Source organism: Chrysochloris asiatica, unplaced genomic scaffold, assembly GCF_000296735.1.
Source record: "Chrysochloris asiatica unplaced genomic scaffold, ChrAsi1.0 scaffold00013, whole genome shotgun sequence".
In the NCBI taxonomy this organism is placed as follows: Eukaryota; Metazoa; Chordata; class Mammalia; order Afrosoricida; family Chrysochloridae; genus Chrysochloris; species Chrysochloris asiatica.
In genome coordinates this window covers 35,416,932-35,435,485 of record NW_006408531.1, presented here as the reverse complement: position 1 = coordinate 35,435,485, position 18,554 = coordinate 35,416,932, and the positions used below count along the sequence as shown (strand labels likewise).

Here is an 18,554-nt window from a genome sequence, read left to right as displayed (position 1 = left end):
AGAACAAGGATCATTATTTTATGACAGTTTCAACTTGGGGCCTAGCACAGCATACTTGAAGCTGCTTTTTTTTTCCCTCCATGTAAATTATTATGCTCTATCCTTTGAACTGCAAGGTCGGCGGTTCAAGCTCACCAGCTGCTCCTTGGAAACCCCATACAGGGTTAGTATGAGTCTCAACCGACTGGATGGCACTAACAACAACAATCCTTCCCTTTAGAATACTACAAACCACACTTTGCAGATCAAATTATGACTCAAAATCCCCGGAGGGTTTTTAACAGCCACAGCCACCACAGAGGAACCTAGAACTGCTTCCACGTGAAACAAGGAAACACTGCACCCTAAAATCGAAGGCCCGCTAAACAGAGGCCCTGTATAAAAAACGCGAATGAAAAGGCAGCGCCCTCAGATGCGCCTACCTCCTTCACTGCAGCAGTATCCAATCGCTTTTCTCCATCGAGGTAGTCGGCGCCTGGGATTGGCCCGAAAGGGGGCCGGCGCGGGAGCTGTGCGCAAAGAGACTCGTCTGTCACGTGCGGCCGCAGGGCCTCCCAGCCTAGCTGAGCGCCTGGCGGGGCTGGGGGGCGGGACTCCGAGAGCTGTTGCGCCTGCGTTGTAGATGTTCTTGGGGAGCAGCTGCCACCGTCGCTGCTACCGAGACCTCTCTTTCGGGTGTAGAATTTGGAATCCCAGCTCCTGCTTAACAATGAAGCAGAGTTCGAATGTGCCGGCTTTTCTCAGCAAGCTGTGGACTCTCGTGGAGGAAGCCCACACCAATGAGTTTATCACCTGGAGCCAGGTAGAGGTCTGGGGCCGGCGGCCTCCGAAGCCCCTGACTAACCGCCTTCTCTCTGTCTCTGTGTCTCCGTCCCTCCAAGTCACACGCGTTTGCCTCCCGCGGCCTGCAGTGAGAGGCCCGTGGCGCGAGTTGTCGGCGTTGGGTCTCGTGGGGGAGCTTCGGTATTGTTTGTGTGGGGCCCGCCGGCCGGCGTGCCAGGCCGCGGTGGGGGAGGGGCTGCCCAGCTACCCCATAACGGTCCGGTGTTCGGAACCGGCCCGGCTGGATGGCCGGGAGGGAAGGGCGCGGGATCCTCGTTACTGCACATTCATCCTCCGTCCATCCTCCGCCGGGCTTGCCCAGGGGACTCGTCCACGCGGGGCTTTCTCTGCGGAAATCTTCACCTTAGCGACCCGATTCCTTCGCTGCGCGCACACACACACACCACAGCCCTCTCCGCCTGGGATCCTTTAGAGGACAGCAGGTAGCTAAGTAGGCAAATGTTCAAACTTAGACTGCTGTTTATCAATAGACTTTGAAATCGTTCCATAGAAAATGGCAAATGACCAGGGATTCTGGGCCATTTGTTTTAGGATGATTTTAATAGATGTACGAGTAGGCGCGTGTTCAGTAACTTAGTGAGGAGTTGAAAATCAATTCCCAAATTTCACTCAACATTTACAAGCAGGGTGGTCTGGGGATGCGGGAATTCTGGGTTTGATCCTTGATCTGCCACTGAACAGGAATGATGACCTTCCTGGAGGTCCTATCTTGTCTAGCTGAAGTTTCATTGTCCTTTTGCTGAACACGTTGTCTAGGTGACCTAGACTACTCCTAGTTTCAAATAATAAGATTTGAAGCAGAATAATTAGATATTTATATCAACAGTGTATTTGTTTTAGAATACACTCCTAGACTGTTGGAATCATTTTATGGAGGGGAGTGGACTTCTCATTTTGTGGACGACTACCCAATTTGGGAGATTTTGTGTGTGAAATTCTTGATAAGAGTTAAGTGAAAGCTACCCCTGCAGAGCCTGGCCACCTGTAACCTGCTTGGAAGTGTTACCTCCCATCCTTATGAATAGCAACTCTACTTTTTACTTTCGGTGTGGCACTGTAAGATAAGCACTGGACTGCTAACTGCATGGTGGACAGTTCAAACCCAGCAGCCTCTTTGGAAACCCTATACAGGTTCACTATGCTGTGGAACTGATTGGAATGCACTTTAATAACAACAAATAGGAAGCACCACATTGAGTCCGTGAAGTTTCAGTTACTATAAGACCATTATGTACCTTGCATTATTGTCATTTGTTTATTGTTGATCTCTTCTAGGGTTTAATGTTGTTGCTGTCAGTATTGTCAACTCATCTTTTTTGGGGGATGGGAGAGCTAGCATTTTGTTTGTGAGTGTATATTCTTAAGCATCTGATGAATTGTATACAATTTTACAAAGAAAAGTGGAAATAAGGAAGCCAGCATATACTTATAAATAAATATGTCTCATGTTTTTCCTCAGTCAGAAGGATTAAGAGTTGACAAGAATGGATCATCACAAGCTGCTGTTAGTTGTCATGTGTTCATGTTAGAAACTGAACTAAGATTTACCCCTCCCCCAGAATGATTTTATCATACATTTCGGTTTGGATGGGCCTTCTTATTTTTACTGTTTAGAAAAGGCATTTAAATTTGTTGGTAATTGGTTTTAATTAAAGGGTATGTCAGTAACAACAGGTCAAATATATTTCTATTAAACAAAATCTTTTAATACCATTCTTACTTTATGAGCCATATCAAATGTGAAGTGTTTTATACTAATTCATAAATGCATCACTTTATGGATTCTAAGCCAAATAAAGGAGTCCTGGTGTGGTGCTATAGGATAAACACTGGACCAGAAGGTCGGTTTGAACTGCAAAGTTGGTGGTTCAAACTCAACAGCTGATCCTAGGAAACCCTACACAGGGTTGCTATGAGTCGGAAACAACTTGATGGCACTTAACAACAACTCAAATAAACTACTTTAAAATAATAATTCTTATTATCTAAGCTTTTGATTTAAGTACTTATTTTCTAATGTATCACTGAGACAATTAAAATGTAAACCCAGTGAGGCAGAAGACAGTATCTGAGCCAAGGACACAGGAGGTGCATAATAAATGTTTGATGAATTAAGGAAATCCCTGGAAGACCTATGGAACTGGTCTCATGCCTGAAAAGAACCTTAAAGATCAGCTCGTTTAGAGGATCTTGGGTCCTAGGCTACACTTTTGTTGCTAAGTGCTTTGGAGTCTGTTCCGACTCATAGCAATCCTTTGTAAGGTTTCTGATAAGTGACTCTGGTAGCGTAGTGGTTACAAATCGGGCTGCTAACCTCATGGTCGGTAGTTCGAAACTACCAGCTGTTCTGTGGGAGAAAGATGAGGCTTTCTGCTCCTGTAAAGATTTGAAGCCTCAGAAACCCTATGCAGGGTCAGAACCGACTCCATGGTACTTAACAACGACAATAGGTGACTGGTGTGGTTGAACTGCCGACCTTGTGGTTGGCAATTCAGTACTTATCCTACAACACCACATTGGAAGTGAGACTCTTAACATAGATTTTTCAGCTCCTGATCAGTCTTCCATCACAAATTATAAATTTAATGCAGGTTGGCACTGTATTTAGATGTATACCAAAACATTGCCCATAGTATATATTCAGTTTTGTATAAATGCTGTATAGGACTAAGCCTCATTGCTTAGGGCAGCTGTCTTCTTTGCTCTCTCAAAGATTTTTCTAAAAGTATTCACATTGAAAGGTCAAAACTTTTATTAAATCATGACGTTAGGAACTCTCCTCCCCCCCTAAAAAAGACAAAAGTTACTCCCATTTTTGAAAGTTACTATTTATGATGTTTCTGTTTTCTTTCAAGTTTGTTTTGCTAAACTTAGTGTTGAGATAATCTAGCATTTATACTGTCTTATCTGAAATCATATTAGGGCCTTTAAGAAGCAGTATATGTTTTAGGAAGCAGTCTTTTATGCATCTTATTTTTCACTGTGGAAAGTAATTTACTCCTTTAGCTAAGGTATTAAAGTAAGGGGAGAAGATTCTTACCTACTGCTTGAATGTAAGGTAAAGGAAGAAGATTCTTGTCTACTGCAGTGTAGAAAACTTGCTTAATATTACCTGAAAGTTTATAAATTTATATGTTTAGTTTTCCTTGAAACTTGTCATATGACAGAATTGAAAAAGAAATACCCCATTGTCATTAAACAGAAAAATAGTAGCAGAGCAATCAAAATTGTACATATTATTTAAAAAGGAACTATCTTTAGGTACAACGTGTCTTTAAGAAATTATATTGTGCATATTTAAATTTTTCCCCTATTCTGCTCCATGGAATTTCCTTGGAGGTGGATTTTCTATAGCTTTGTTATATGGTATATTTTCACTATGTAATGTACAATAAGGAGCTCTGGTAGTGTAGTGGTTACGAATCAGGCTGCGAACCACAAGGTTTGAAACTACCAGCTGTTCCGCAGGAGAAAGATGAGGCTTTCTGCTCCCGTAAAGATTTACAGCCTCGGAAACCCTGTACAGGGTCTCTATGAGTCGGAACCGACTCCATGGCACATAACAACAACAACAACCCTTGGCTTTCTTTGGTAGGCCTTCAAATGCTAGAATCAAGGACAGAGATCGCATTGCCAGTTAACCTAAAATTGCTTTAAATGTAACAAGGTCCTGTAGACAGGATAGGTATAGGTTTAGCCTTGGAGCAACTGATGAAACTTGATATATTCAGGGACAAGAGGGTTGTAGAGGTTAAATGGAAGTTCTTGTTATTGGTAGTGAAGAGCAATTTTTACTAGAAATTTAATACTCAGTGTATATTCAAATTTAGAAGGAAAGAACTGGTTTGATCATTGTTTTTCCAGTGTTCATTCTTTTAATGGATTCTTCAAACTCATCTGTTTCACCTCTTTGTGCCTTTTGGCATTCCCCCCTTTTCTATCTCTCAAATCAGCAGAGATAAAGCAGAAAATAGGTAGAAAGAATCAAAACAGTGTGACTGTTTTCTAGCAATCTTGGATGAATTCAAGCAGTAGGCCCTTAGATTTCCTAGTATACTGGTGTCTCTTTTATCAGTAATCAATGCATTATTATAGTATTCCCAAGTAAAAATTTAAAAAGCAACAAAATGGGCAAAAATTCAACTTAAAAGAGATTCAGTGTGAAGTATTTGTATGTATGTATGTATGTATAAAATGTTGATGAATACTAAGAAATTAGAAACTTGTTATTATAGAAAATGTTAGATTTTGCTATTCCAATGTGTTTTAAAATAATGGACATGAAGTGTTAGATTATTAGTAATAAAGAATATTTTGGGTGTTTGAAACCACAGGTTCAAAGTTTAATTTGGGCAGTAACAACTGTTATTACTCTTTGGAAGCTTGCCAGCATTTGTGGGTAAGTCTTAAAAGAAAGCTACTCATCTCTTCAACCCATGCAGAATTGGCTGCCTCCCCCATACCCATAAAGTGTTTATGAACAAGGAGAGTTCTGTGTTGTGTTACTTAAGCTTCACAGGTTTAAATGACAGTAAGGTGAGGTTATTGCATGTATAAATGCTATTCATTAATTTTGGGGCAGACACTTAAGGAATACCATGAGCAGAGGCATTGAATGGCATGAATAAATGAGGAGGTAGGTCTATGTGTTGTTGTGTGCCATTGAGTTGGTTCCAACTCATAGCGACCCTGTATAGTGTTTCCAAGGAGCAGCTGGTGGGTCTGAACCACAAACCTTGTGTTTAGCAATCCAGTGCTTGTCCTACAGCACTATATCAGGACAAGACCAAATCCACTGCCCTTGAGTTGATTCTGACTCATAGTGTCCACCTTATGTAGGATGTCTGAAATTATAAATCTGTACAGCAGCAGACAGCCTTATCTTTGAACTGCTGGCTTTGTGGTTAACAGCCCATTGCTTACTCTGTTGTGCAACCAAGGTACTTGTGTTACAGTATCTGCAAAGCATATATCACTTTACTTGATATAATCCAAGAATTGAAATTCTAAAAATACAGTTTTTCCATGTGACTAAAGAGTCATTTAATCTTTTAGTCACAAATATTTATTGTCAATCTATTATGACTAATTGGAGTCCTGGTGTGGTGCTTGCGGGTTAATGCGCCAGACTGCAAAGCTGTTTGAATTACAAGGTCAGCAGTTCAAGCTCACCAGCTGCTCCTGGTAAACCCTATACAGGGTCGCTATGGGTCGGAACCGACTGGATGGCACTTTACAACAACAGCAACATTATGACTGGTCATTCAGTAGTGAAACAAAGTATCTGCCTTCATGAAACTTACATCTAATGGAGGATACTTTTTAAAAAGTGATTCAGATGCAAATAATTTGATTTCAGTTAATGTTGAGACCCTCAGCAAGATGTATTGACTCAGTGACTGCAACAGTGGGCACAAACATAGCAAAACATAGTTGTGATGATAGTGCAGAACCAACCAGTGTTTCATTTTGTTGTGCATAAGCCCTCTCTGTGAATTCGAAGGGACTCAATAGCATCTAACAACCATCATCACAAAGAAAATAAAGGCAGAATAGAGAGTGCATCCTGGTGTGGTGCTGTGGGATAAAGCACTGGACCACCAAATTGGCTGTACAAACTCACCAGCTGCTCCTTGGAAAACCTATACAGGGTGGCTATGAGTCAGAACCAACTCTACAGCTCTTAACAACAAAAGAGTGTATCTGTCTTGGCCTGATCAGTTGACGGAAACCACACAGTACTTTGAACAGAAAAAGTCTAATAGAGTTATTAACTATAACAGGAAAATTAGAATTTAAAAAACAAAGAATTCAAGGAGTGGTATAGATGATTAACTGCTAGACTATTTAACTGAAAGGTTAGCAGTTTGAATCCATCCAGAGGTACCTCAGAGGAAAACCTTGCATTCTACTTCTGAGCCACTAAAAACCCTTTGGAGTAGTGTTCTATGATGAAACATATGACTTAGAATTGACTCAACAGGAACAGGCTTTCCATCACTGCTAGTGCTTGAGCCTTTTTCTCCACAGGGAAATTGCTTGCTTGAGAATATAGCTAAGGAGCTTAATGGAAATTCATCTTTGGAACTTGCCAAGAACTATGTCCTCTGCAGAGAGGTTGGTAAACAACAGCCCATGGGTTGACTGTGCTTTATTGGAATACATCCATGCCCATTTGTTTACATGTTGTCTATAGTTACTTTCTTACTATAAAAAGCAGAATTATGATCTTATGAGCCACAGGCCTAAAATAGTTACTATCTAGTCCTTTAAGAAAAAGTTTGTTGAATTCTGTTATACAGGTGCCACGTCATAGAAAGCTGTTCATGGGGAGATATGTTGCCAGAGACACTTGATTAGGAAGTGAGGGGGAACTTGTGGACCACCACACATTGCAGGAATTAGGCACAGGAAAAGCTGCCTGCCCTGTAGAAGTCTGCCAAGAACACTCTGGAACCAGGAAGGAAAACCCCTTCCTCTTGTAATATTTTTGTAGTACTCTCTACTAAGCAAGTTAAATGCCATGCTAGCTAGAAAAGGAAATATGTTTAAAGGATCCAGCACCACTTTTCCAAATCAGACTATAATGAATTTGGAGCAATAAATGGATAATAAATGGCTAAGTGACACACACATTGACTGGGATTTATGAATATTGTAAATAGAATGACAAACTCTAAGGAGGTGACATTTGAGCAGACACTTGAATAATTAGAAAGGCTAGCCCAAAAAAACAGGAATTACAAATGTAAAAGTTTAAAAGCCGCTGAATAGTGTGTGCTCACGGAATCAGGAAGGCCAATGTGGTTGGAATAATTTAGATAATAAGAGAAATACTATTTCAATGAGGTCAGAGAGGTGTAGACAGGGACATATGACATAGGGCCTTGGGATTGTAGTAAGGAGATTGGAAGTCGGAGAGCTAGAGGACTATCACAGTTTACCAAATAGTACGGAATATAGTATTTACTGGGAGTAGGTTAGTAGCAGTGGAATGGTGACTAGTAGTCAGATTTGATGTCTACTTTGAAGGCAAAGTTAGCAGGACTTGCTGATAAATTGACTGTAGTTGAAGGGAGACCCAGAGAAGAATGAGGATGATTTAGAGGCCTGAGCATCAGTGAATGGTGGTAACATTTCTTAGATGGGAAGATTAGGAAAAATGCAGGTTGGTTTTGGCAACAACCGTTTCTTCTAAAGATAAGCATGAGGCTGGTTCTTACAAGGTTGAGGTAAAAGACATCTGAAATGTTTGACTTTTATAAAGTGCTATGTTGTTAAGTGCCGATGAGTCGATTCCAACTCATAGTGGCCCTTTATAGGGTTTCTGAGGAGCAGCTGGTGAGTTTGAACTGTTGACCTTGTGGTTTGCAGTCCAGTGCTTATCCTCCAGTGCCACACCAGGAGTTCTGTACCATTCCATAATCCCTGATAAAAACCACCACTCCTACCCTCAGTATTCTCCCCATGTCCCATGGTTCCATAATTCTCTGCAACATCTCTCAGAACTCACGGCCATAAAGGAAATGTTGGCTCTCATGGTTGTGGAGGCTGGCAGGTCCTAAATCTGCAGTCAGGTGTCAAGTCTGCAGGATTTTCTTCACTCACGCAGAATCGGGCTGTTGACTCACAAGGATATGTTGTTGTTGTTGTTAAGTGCCGTCGAGTCAGTTCTGACCCATAGCGACCCCTTTTTGGGTTTCCAAGGAATGCCTGGTGAACTTGAACCACTGACCTTGGCAGTTCATAATTTGCTGTACAGCACATTAACACACAGCGCTGTACTAGGACACTAGGCTGTAACAGCTGGCAAATAAGATGAGGCTCAGGTCCCAAGAACCAGAGGTCTAGAGAAGGTTATCTTGATTAGTCAAGCAAAGGAGAGAACAACCTATTCACATCACTAAGATGGCTCATTTTATACTCAGCAGGATGACAAAATTGACCATTGTTAGATTTACAAGTTTTTATAATCACAATTAGCCCTGTTAACTGTCACTCACAACTGAACCTTATAATCCATCAGCATATTCCCCCACCTTCTTTTCTCCAGACCCATTAGGAAAAAGTCATTTGGTGGGATTTAGAAAGACATGACTGGAGGAAACATTAAATAATTCACTGCACTGTAATTCTGTTTTGGTCATATTAACTTTGAGATTGAAAGTGGGTCAGAAGTATTATTTTTAAATTGTTTCATTCTGCTTACAATTTATTTGGCCACACTTAGTCATATGGTCACACCTAGCTTGACTGTGGGTGGAGGAAATGCACTGCTAAGAAGAACTGACCAGTCTGGATGACTTCCACACTTTTAAAATGTCCAAGTGGAAATGTTGAATAGGTCATTGGATATAAGATTCTGTCATTAAGGGTGGGGTTTAGGACTAGAAATTAAAAACAAAAAATTGTAAGTAGGAAAGATATGGAACTGGAGGCGATCATTTGGAGAGACGAAGACAGCAGGAAGATGACTTGATGGATATTCCTACATTTAGAGGCTACGAAGAAAGAAATACCAGCCAAAGGGATTGAAAAGGAACATTGAAAAAGGACGAAAACCAAGGGAGTGAAGTCAAAGAAGTTAGTGAAAGAAAATGGGATACGATGATCAGCTGTGTCAAATGCAGCTAAGTGGTAACGTGTGATGGAGTCTGAGAATTGACCGTATGATGGAGATCAGTCTCAGTTAAGGAGGAGTCATGTTGTTGTTAAGTGTCATCGAGTAGTGTCCAACTCCTAGTGACCTTTATAGGGTTTCCAAGGAGCAGCTGGTGGGTTTGAACTGCCAACCTCATGGATAGCAGTCCAGTGTTTATCGTACAATGCCACACCAGGAGTCCAATGTGGAGCCATAGGTTGTCTAGAATTATGTGTCAAGGAATTGTAATTCTCCTTACAAATCTGGATAACCATGGCATTTTTAAAGAAAGGTATTTTATCCAACTTGATTTTTAATAATTAACGCTGTCCAGATTGCAGAGATGAGATATTGGCATCTAGGAATCCAGTTAGGAGGCTTTGACATGTTGAGTAGAACAATGGTAGTTGTCTTAACTTCATCAGTGACAGTGAAAATAGTAGGAAGAATGGATGACTTTAATAATTGGTTGGGTATTGTGGAGGGAGGAAGGAGAAGATCCTGAAGATTCTGGCTTGAGTAAATTGGAACTATTTACAGAGTCAAAAAACAAAAAAAAGTGAAGAAAAGTTGAAGTTTAGTTTGGTACAAGTTGAACATGAGTTCCCATAAAAAGAAATATCCTAAAGGTAGTACTGTAATGTTGTTGTTCAATGCCATCGAGTTGGTATAGACTCATAACAAGGAACAGCTGGTGGATTTGACCTGACACCTTGTGGTTCGATCTAACCTTTTGGTCTAGTGCTTAGACTTGGAAAATATCAACACTTACGGGATAGACAGTGGAAGAGGAGGGGAAAAAAGATCAGAACTCAGTGTTTTGGGCATCTTATGGAGGAAGTCAACATTGTTAAATACTACCATAGTAAATGTATCAAACACTCATAAAGCATCCATTAAACATGACTATTATATAGAAGTACGTGCCATCAGGATTGGAGAAAGACTCATTAACAACCTACAACACGCAGATGGCATCATCGTATTGCTTGCCGGAAGCAAAGAGGACATGAAATATTTACTGATGAAGATTAAGGACAACAGTTGTCAGTATAGATTGCACTTAAGTATAAAGAAAATATGAAAATCCTCACAACTGACCTAAAAAACAACATCATGATAAATGAAGAAGAGAGTAAAGTTTTCAGACATCACTTTTCTTGGATTTACAATTAACAAACGTGGAAACAGCAGTCAAGAAATTAAGTGATGTATTGCATTAGGCGTTGTTGTTGTTGTTAAATTGTTAAGTGCCATAGAGTCGGTTCCGACTCATAGCAACCCTGCATAGGGTTTCCAAGGCTGGTGAGTTTGAATTTCTGACCTTGTGATTCAAACCAACCTTGCATCCAGTGCTTTATCCCACAGCACCACACCACACCATGACTCCTACATTAGGTATGTTGTTGTTGTTGTTAGTGCCGTCGAGTCGGTTCTGACCCATAGCGACCCTGTACAGGGTTTCTGAGGGAGTAGAAAGCCTGATCTTTCTCCCGCGGAGTAGCTGGTAGTTTCGAACCGCTGACCTTAAGGTTAGGTATAGCTGCTGCAAAAGAGCTTTTTAAAGTGTTAAAGAACAAAGATGTCACTTTGAGGACTAAGGTGTGCCTGAACTAAGCCATATTTTCAGTCATTTGGACAATGAGTAAGGAATACTGTAGAATTGGTGAATTTGAATTAGAGCATTGTCAAAGACTTTTGAAAGTACCATGGACTGCCATAAAAACAAACAAATCTGTCTTGGAAGAAGTACAACCAGAGTGCTCCTTAGGAAATTGGATGATCAGACTTTTTATCTCTCATTCTTTGGACATGGTTTCAAGAGGGAACAGTCTTCGAAGGAGGACATCATGCTTGGTAAAGTAGATGGTCAGAAAAAGAGAGGGAGACTACCAACAAGATGGATTGACAAAGTGACAGTAAGAGCAAGCTCAAACATAACAACACTTGTGAAAATAACACAGGATCCGACAGGGCTTCATTCTGTTGTGCATAGGGTAACTATGAGTTGTAACCTTGACAGCCTCTAACAAGAACACATGCAGTACATTAACAGGGAGCTGCTAGGAATTCAAGCTGGCTTCAGAAGAGGGTGTGAAACAAGGGATTAACATGGCTGATGTCAGAGGTCAAAGAGGTAGGCTGGGGCAGATGGCAAAAGGTTTTGGGATTGGAAATGGGAGAGCCTGAGGACAGTTTACTAAGTAGCACTGTATATAGTGGTGATAGGAAATAGGTTGATTTTGTCTGAAAGCAGATAATTCCAGAAAGATGTTTACTTGTGTTTTATTGACTATGCAAAGGCATTTGAGTATATGGATCATAACAAACTATGGATAACATTGCAAAGAATGGGAATTCCAGAATACATAACTGTGCTCACGCAGAACCTATATATAGACCAAGAGGCGGTAGTTTGAATAGAACAAGAGAATGCTGTGTAGTTTAAAATGAGGAAAAGTGTGCATCTAAATTGTATCCTTTGACCTGTATGCTAAGCAAATGATCTGAGAAACTGGACTATTACGAAGAATATGTGGCATCAGACTTGGAGAAAGGCTCTTTAATTAAACAACCTGTAATATACAGATGACACAACCTTGCTTGCTGAAAGCAAAGTGGGCTTTAAACGCTTACTGATGAAGATCAAAAGTACAGTATTCAATGTGAATTATACCTCAACATAAAGGAAACAAAAATCTTTACAAGTGGGTCAATAAGCAACATCATGATAAGTTCAGAAAAGATTGAAGTTGTCAAGAATTTCATTTTATGTGGATCCACAATCAATGCTTATGGAAGCAGTGGTCAAGGAATCAAATACTCCATTTATGAAATCTGCTTCAAAAGACCATTTTTAAGTATTAAAGAGCAAGGATGTCACTTTGAAAATTAAGGTGTGCCTGGCCCAATCCATGGTATTTTCAGTAGCCTCATATGCATGGGAAAGCTGGACCATGAATAAAGAAGACTGGAGAAGAATTGATACATTTGTATTGTGGTGTTGACAAAGAATATTAAATAGACCATGAATGGCCAGAAGAAGGGACATACCTGTCTTGAAAGAGGCGCTGCCAGAATGCTCCTTAGAAGCGAGGATGACGAGATTTGGTCTCATGCATTTTGGACATGTTATTAGGAGGGATTATTAGTCCCTGGAGATGGGCACCATGTTTGGTAAAGTAGAGGGTAAATGAAAAAGAGGAAGACCCTCAAAGAGATGGCCTGACATAGTGGCTGTGTAACAATGGGCACAAACATAGCAACAATTATGATGGTGCAGAACCGGGCTGTGTTTTGTACTGTTGTACACGGGGTCACTGTGAGTTGGAACCTACTAATTGGCACCTAACAACATTAACATTGTGAAGTAATTTTCCTTGACTATTTAAGAATATAGAGAGATACCGAAAAAAGTTAGTTCCCAAGTTTAGAATAAAATTATTCTCTGTTGGTGTTATTTTGGCGGTTGCACATTTTTTCTGCTCTGTATTTGGTATTGTGAGGAGGTGTGTTCAAAAGTATTGCTAGTAAGATTCTAATTCATCAAACAAACTGTGTTTAAATATGTGTGTGCTCTCAGTAGATAGCTGCTGACAAATTCTCAGTAGTACACTTGTCTTCATCTCTTTAGAGTGACTTCCGGGGGCAAAAAATGTCATTACATTCAAAGCAGTAGCTTCCTAGGGGATTTGCTGGGCTGGTTTAGTCCCTCCCCCCACCCTTTTTTTTCTGTATTAATGCTTTATTTTTTAGGTGATTACCTAAGTAGCTATTTGCTATTAATATTCATCTTAAGTATTTGAGGGTGAGTCAAAATTTATCCACAATCCAGTTAAATGAAATGATTTTGTCAAATAGCCAAGTGACAGTGGATTATGTGGCAAATCATTTACCAATCAGCCATAGCTTTGCCTGTGAAATAATCCATGACAGACTTTGGTTTAAAAAAGTTTGTGGAAGATGGGTACTGAAACAACTCACAGAAGATCATAAACAGAAGCATTTAGACATTTGCAAACTAAATTTGAATCAGTACTCAAAGGACATAAAAGTTTCTTTTTTAAAAAAAGTGGTTACTGGTGACAAGACATGGAATCATCACGATGAGCCTGAAAGTAAATGGCAGAGTATGGAATGGAAACATCCTCAATTGCCCACCAAGAAAAAGTTCAAAAGTCAGCTATCAGCTTGAAAATTGATGCTTAAAATGTTCTGGGATTCTCAAGGGACAGTATTGGGACACTGTCAGTAAAAGAGTTCAGCAGTCAGCAGTGTTTGTTAAGTGAGATGGTCACTGAGGAGCTGAAGCCTAAACATCCAATTTAGTGCTTATCCTCCAGCTCTACACCAGCACTCCCAGAACCCTATACAGGATCGCTCTGAGTTGGAACTGATGAGAGCAATTTGCAACAAGGACAGTAGTTACATTGTTGAATAGAAAAAACTATCATGGGATTCTTACCTTGATCTCAATTTTAAAGGAACTGTTTTCCCCTTAAATTACTGTTTTTGCTTTTTAAGTTTTTAATTGTGAATTGCGTAATAGTTTACATGGGAGAACATTAGCTTTACATTAATCCTGTCGTATTTTGTTTCATTGCTTTGATTACAGTCCCCTCCATGCATCATCAAACAACTTAAGGGTACACCCCTCAAGCCTGCCCCCCCCCATCTGCACACACCCCCCTCCCTTCCTGAGTCCAGAGTCCGCAGCCACTCCCATCGTTTCTGCCTCCTTTTTTAGCATCTCTAAAGTAGAGCCCTGTGCTCTGCTCTTCTGCCTTGATGGTCCCAGGGACCTCTGCTCCTGGACTGCAAAATCAGCCACTTTTGTTACAAAATGTCCACCTTTATATTTCCAATCCTTATAGTCAGTACTGATAGCAATTATTCACTACTGTACCACAAAAGTTTTATCCCCATCTCCTTTCCTCAGCCCCGTCCAGACAGATTGGAAACCACTCAGTGGAGATTCTGCCTGCCTCCTCCTCCTCTGGAACTAGGCTCCCGCTCGAAAGCTTGTAAGCCAGGAACTTCTTGCCTTTGTAGCTCCCCCATTTTGGGTAGCCAATGTCCAAGTTGCCCATCCCTGTCAACCCTGTGTACCAAGGGGCTGGGAATGATCATCTCTGTAAAGATTTGTTTCCTCTTTTGAACTACTGCATACAGGAGCATAGGTCAAGTTCATCAAATTGTAGTAGATTACTCTTTTTTTCCTCTTCTTTCTTTTAGTTGCATTCTGATCATCCAGCCATTGAAGGTAGGTCAATTGGGTGTTCTTGTGCATCTCCCCTCACTTCATATCAGCTAGACGCTTCACTCTCCACTGTAGTCCTCTGTGGCCATGTCACTATCTTTGGACCCAGGAGTCCCTAGGTCTTGCCATACTGCTGGCCAACCAGGTCTCTATCTGGGTTCACAGGAGTCTGTTGAACGTGGTTGGACTGAGCTCACAACTTCATTGCTGTTTTCCCCCATTTCCCCTTATCGGTGACCAACATGGTCTTAAATTTTTTTCAGTGTTTTGTTTTGTTTTGTTTTGTTTTTTAAATGTTAAATGCATTGTATATAGAGAGCTAAAGGCTGCCAGGATAAAGGAAACAAGAAAAGGTTAATTTTGGAGGACTAAGAAAAAATAATTTGAAATAGACAATGGATTGAGAATCTATTTATTTAAGGGATGGTGTGTAAAATATTAATAATTAGTAATTAATTAATGTGTAAAAATATAAATATTAATAATTAGTAATTAATTGTGAAATTTGAGGTGACTCAGGCAGAGAAGGAGATGTGGTAATCATTATTCATAGAATCAGTATTCAGATGTACTGATGTGTGGATGAGGTTCCATGAAGAAAGAGTTGAAGAGGTTTCATGATCAACAATAGAAACCTGGTAAACACACCTACCTTTTATTGGTGGTTGTAGTGGTTGTGTGCCTTTGAGTCAGTTCCAACTTATATAGTGATCCTGGATAGGATTTCTGTAGCTGCAAACCTTTACGGAAGCAGAAAACTTTGTCTTTCTTCCACGAGCACCTTGTAGATTTGAACTGCTGACCTTGCAGTTTGCAGCCCAGTGTATAACCCAGTATGCCACCAGAGCTCCCTCATTTTATTGATGTTACTGTTGTTAAATGCCATTGAGTCGGTTCTGATTCATAGTGATCCTGTATACCATTTCCAAGGAGCAGCTAGTGAATTTGAATTGCCAGTTAACAGTCCAGTGCTTATACTATAGCACACACCAGGAGTATTCCTTTTATTGATGGCTGGATGAAAATTGAAAGGAACTATGAGAAGTAGGTGACCCACTAGAGTATAGTGCCAAAGCCAAAAAAGTAAGAGTGTTTTAAGAACGGATTGCCAAGTGAAATGCCACAGGGAGGTAGGTATAGGAAGATCAACAGTGAAATAAAGCACTGAATTTGTTGTTTGGCATTTTGGGAAAGTGGTTTCAGTAGCACAACCTGACTGGAGAAGGGGAATTAAATTATCTGCTTGTTAAATTTTGCCATAAAGGAGACAACAAATGTGGCGGGTAGATTGAGATTGAAAAGTAAGAAAGAGGGAAAGTCTTACCAGAGGTTTGAGTGTGTACAGCTGTCAGGGTGGATTACCCAATTAGCAAGGCATGTGTGGGCTTACTTTTATTTATTTACTAATCTGTAGTGAACAGTTTAACATGTTTTTTTTTTACCACATGTTTGATACTTCTTTGCAGTGGGAACAAACAGACTAAACATGTTAAACTGTTCACTACAGATTAGTAACTAAACACAAGTAAGCCCATGCTTACCCTGCTTACTGGGTAATCTGACACTGATGGCTATAGGCTGAGTGTAAAGGGCTCAGTAGAGTAGAAGTAAGCAGAAGAATTAAGGAAAGGAAACAAATGGATGACATTTTGGAGAAAATTTAAGACAAATATGAAGAAATTCTGCTTAGTCCTCAGCCAATTTGCACTCCCAACTTAACTTACTAAGAGTAAAGAACCAAAATGGCTTGAAATTTGAGACATGCAGTTGTACAAAACTGTCACTTGGTCATTGAGTAAAAAAAAAAAAAATTAACAGAATTGAAAGCCCAGCTAAAGCATAAACTAGCTTTTAGCTGACACAAAGATTGGTGACACTTATTAGAAAATAAACACATGTAAATAAATACCTCTTTGAGAGTTAGAAGCATTAATTATTAACTTAATGATGGCATTAGCAAATCATATACTACAACATTGTATATATGAGATGTGAATGGGAATTGTATATATGAGATGGGAAAATGGAATTTTTCTGTGAACTTTTTGAAGTCCCCCTCCTATTGCTAAAGAGGTGGTGGTTCGCAGTCCAATTTGAAACCACTACGCTGCCAGAGCTCCTGATTGCTAAAGGTAAGATGTAGCAAAACAAAAAGGATGGTTTTAAGTGTGAGTTCATCATAGTTCAAATACATCATTAGTAGGGACTACCTGCATACAGAAAATAAACATTTTTCTGACTCTTGCTAAATTAATTGCCATTCTAAGGACTTAAAGGGTTTGAACCAACAATTTTGCAGTTCAGACTGACCTTGCAGTCCAGTGCTTACCCTACAGCACTACACCAGTATTCCTATGTAAAATGCAAGTACAAGTAATTCTAAAAAATGACTTTGATACATTCACAATGGACTATTGGGGGAAGCCATTGTATTATCATGTATTTCCCTAGTTAAGTAAGAAATAAAGAGTAGTGTCCTTGTGTGGCGCTGTGGGTTAATGCATTGACTGCAGAGTTGTTTCGAAGCGCAAGGTTTGACAATTCAAGCTAACCAGCTGCTCTTCGGAAACCCTGTACGGGATCGCTATGGGTTAGAGCTTGCTTGATGGAATTTAACAACAACAACATATGCTTACCACTAACAATTCAAATAGTATAATGGGATGTAAGGAAGAATGTAAAAATATTCCTTTGTTCTCCCTCTCTTTGCCATCCCTATTTGTTGGGAGAAGTTGGGCTGTGTGTGTGAGTGTGTATGAATTATTTCTGAAAATTTTCTGTGTATGCCCAAGTATATAGATAGTTTATTAAGGGAATACTTATATATACATCGCAGTCATTTTAACTCAGCAAGATTTTTATCTGGTTGACTTTTTGTTTTGTTATTATTCATTACAAACATTTAATTTACTCTTTTTTTTCTGAATTACATTTTTTGCAGTGGAATTGTCTGAGTAAAAGTTAACGGTTCAAACCTACCAGCCTCTCCTCAGAAACACTATGCAGGGTTGCTGAGTCAGAACCAACTCAATGGCACTTAACTCTGGTAGTGTAGTGGTTACAAATCAGGCTGCAAACCGCAAGGTCAGCAGTTCGAAACTACCAGCTGTTCCACAGGAGAAAGATGAGACTTTCTGTTCCTGTAAAGATTTACAGCCTTGGAAACCCTGTACAAGGTCACTCTGAGTCGGACCCGACTCCACGGCACATAACCATCACCACCATTGCTTATTGTCAGATGTTTTTAAATTTTGTCATTATAGTTTTCCTTGCTGTATTAAAATGGAGCACAAGCTAAACTGGCATAAAGCAAAAAAGAAATTAGCACAAACAAACAGGTTAACAAACAGGTACTAATACAGTTCTTTTGTAGAAGCAAAGTGGCACAAAGCGAACTTTCTAAAAGCAGGGGATGCCTGTATTTGTTTTGGTGTACATTTCTTCTGTTATAAACGAGATGGGGGGTCATCTCTAAATTTTCCATTGAATTTTTTATCTTACTGATTTGTTGGAAGATTTCAACTAGTATTAATGATTTGTTACAAATATATATCCACATTATATTATTAGTCTCTTAGTTTCATTGATATTCTTTTTTTAAAATACTCTGTTATCAGGTAGGATTAGATTCAGACCCAGGTAATAGAAATCTGTATAATAGTGCCACCACTCGTCTGTCTGTCGTGCTGTGGTGGTCTGAGTTGCTGTCATTCTGCGGGCTATGCCACCGGTGTTTTAAATAACCAGCAGGGTCACCCATGGTGGAAAGGTTTCAGATGAGCTACAAAACAAAGACAGACTAGGAAGAAA

The 18,554-nt window shown here is 39.9% G+C and overlaps 1 protein-coding gene across 2 annotated transcripts in view; it reads left to right on the top strand.

Annotated features, from left to right (window-relative positions):
- The first annotated feature begins 523 nt into the window (after positions 1–523).
- HSF2 (heat shock transcription factor 2) overlaps positions 524–18,554 on the top strand; it is a 45,833-nt gene continuing 27,802 nt past the window's right edge. For both annotated transcript variants that reach the window (XM_006834700.1, XM_006834699.1), the window contains exon 1: positions 524–802. In XM_006834700.1, the coding sequence (XP_006834763.1) occupies positions 623–802 (180 nt within the window). In that variant the 5' untranslated portion in view covers positions 524–622. The remainder of the gene's footprint in view (positions 803–18,554) is intronic.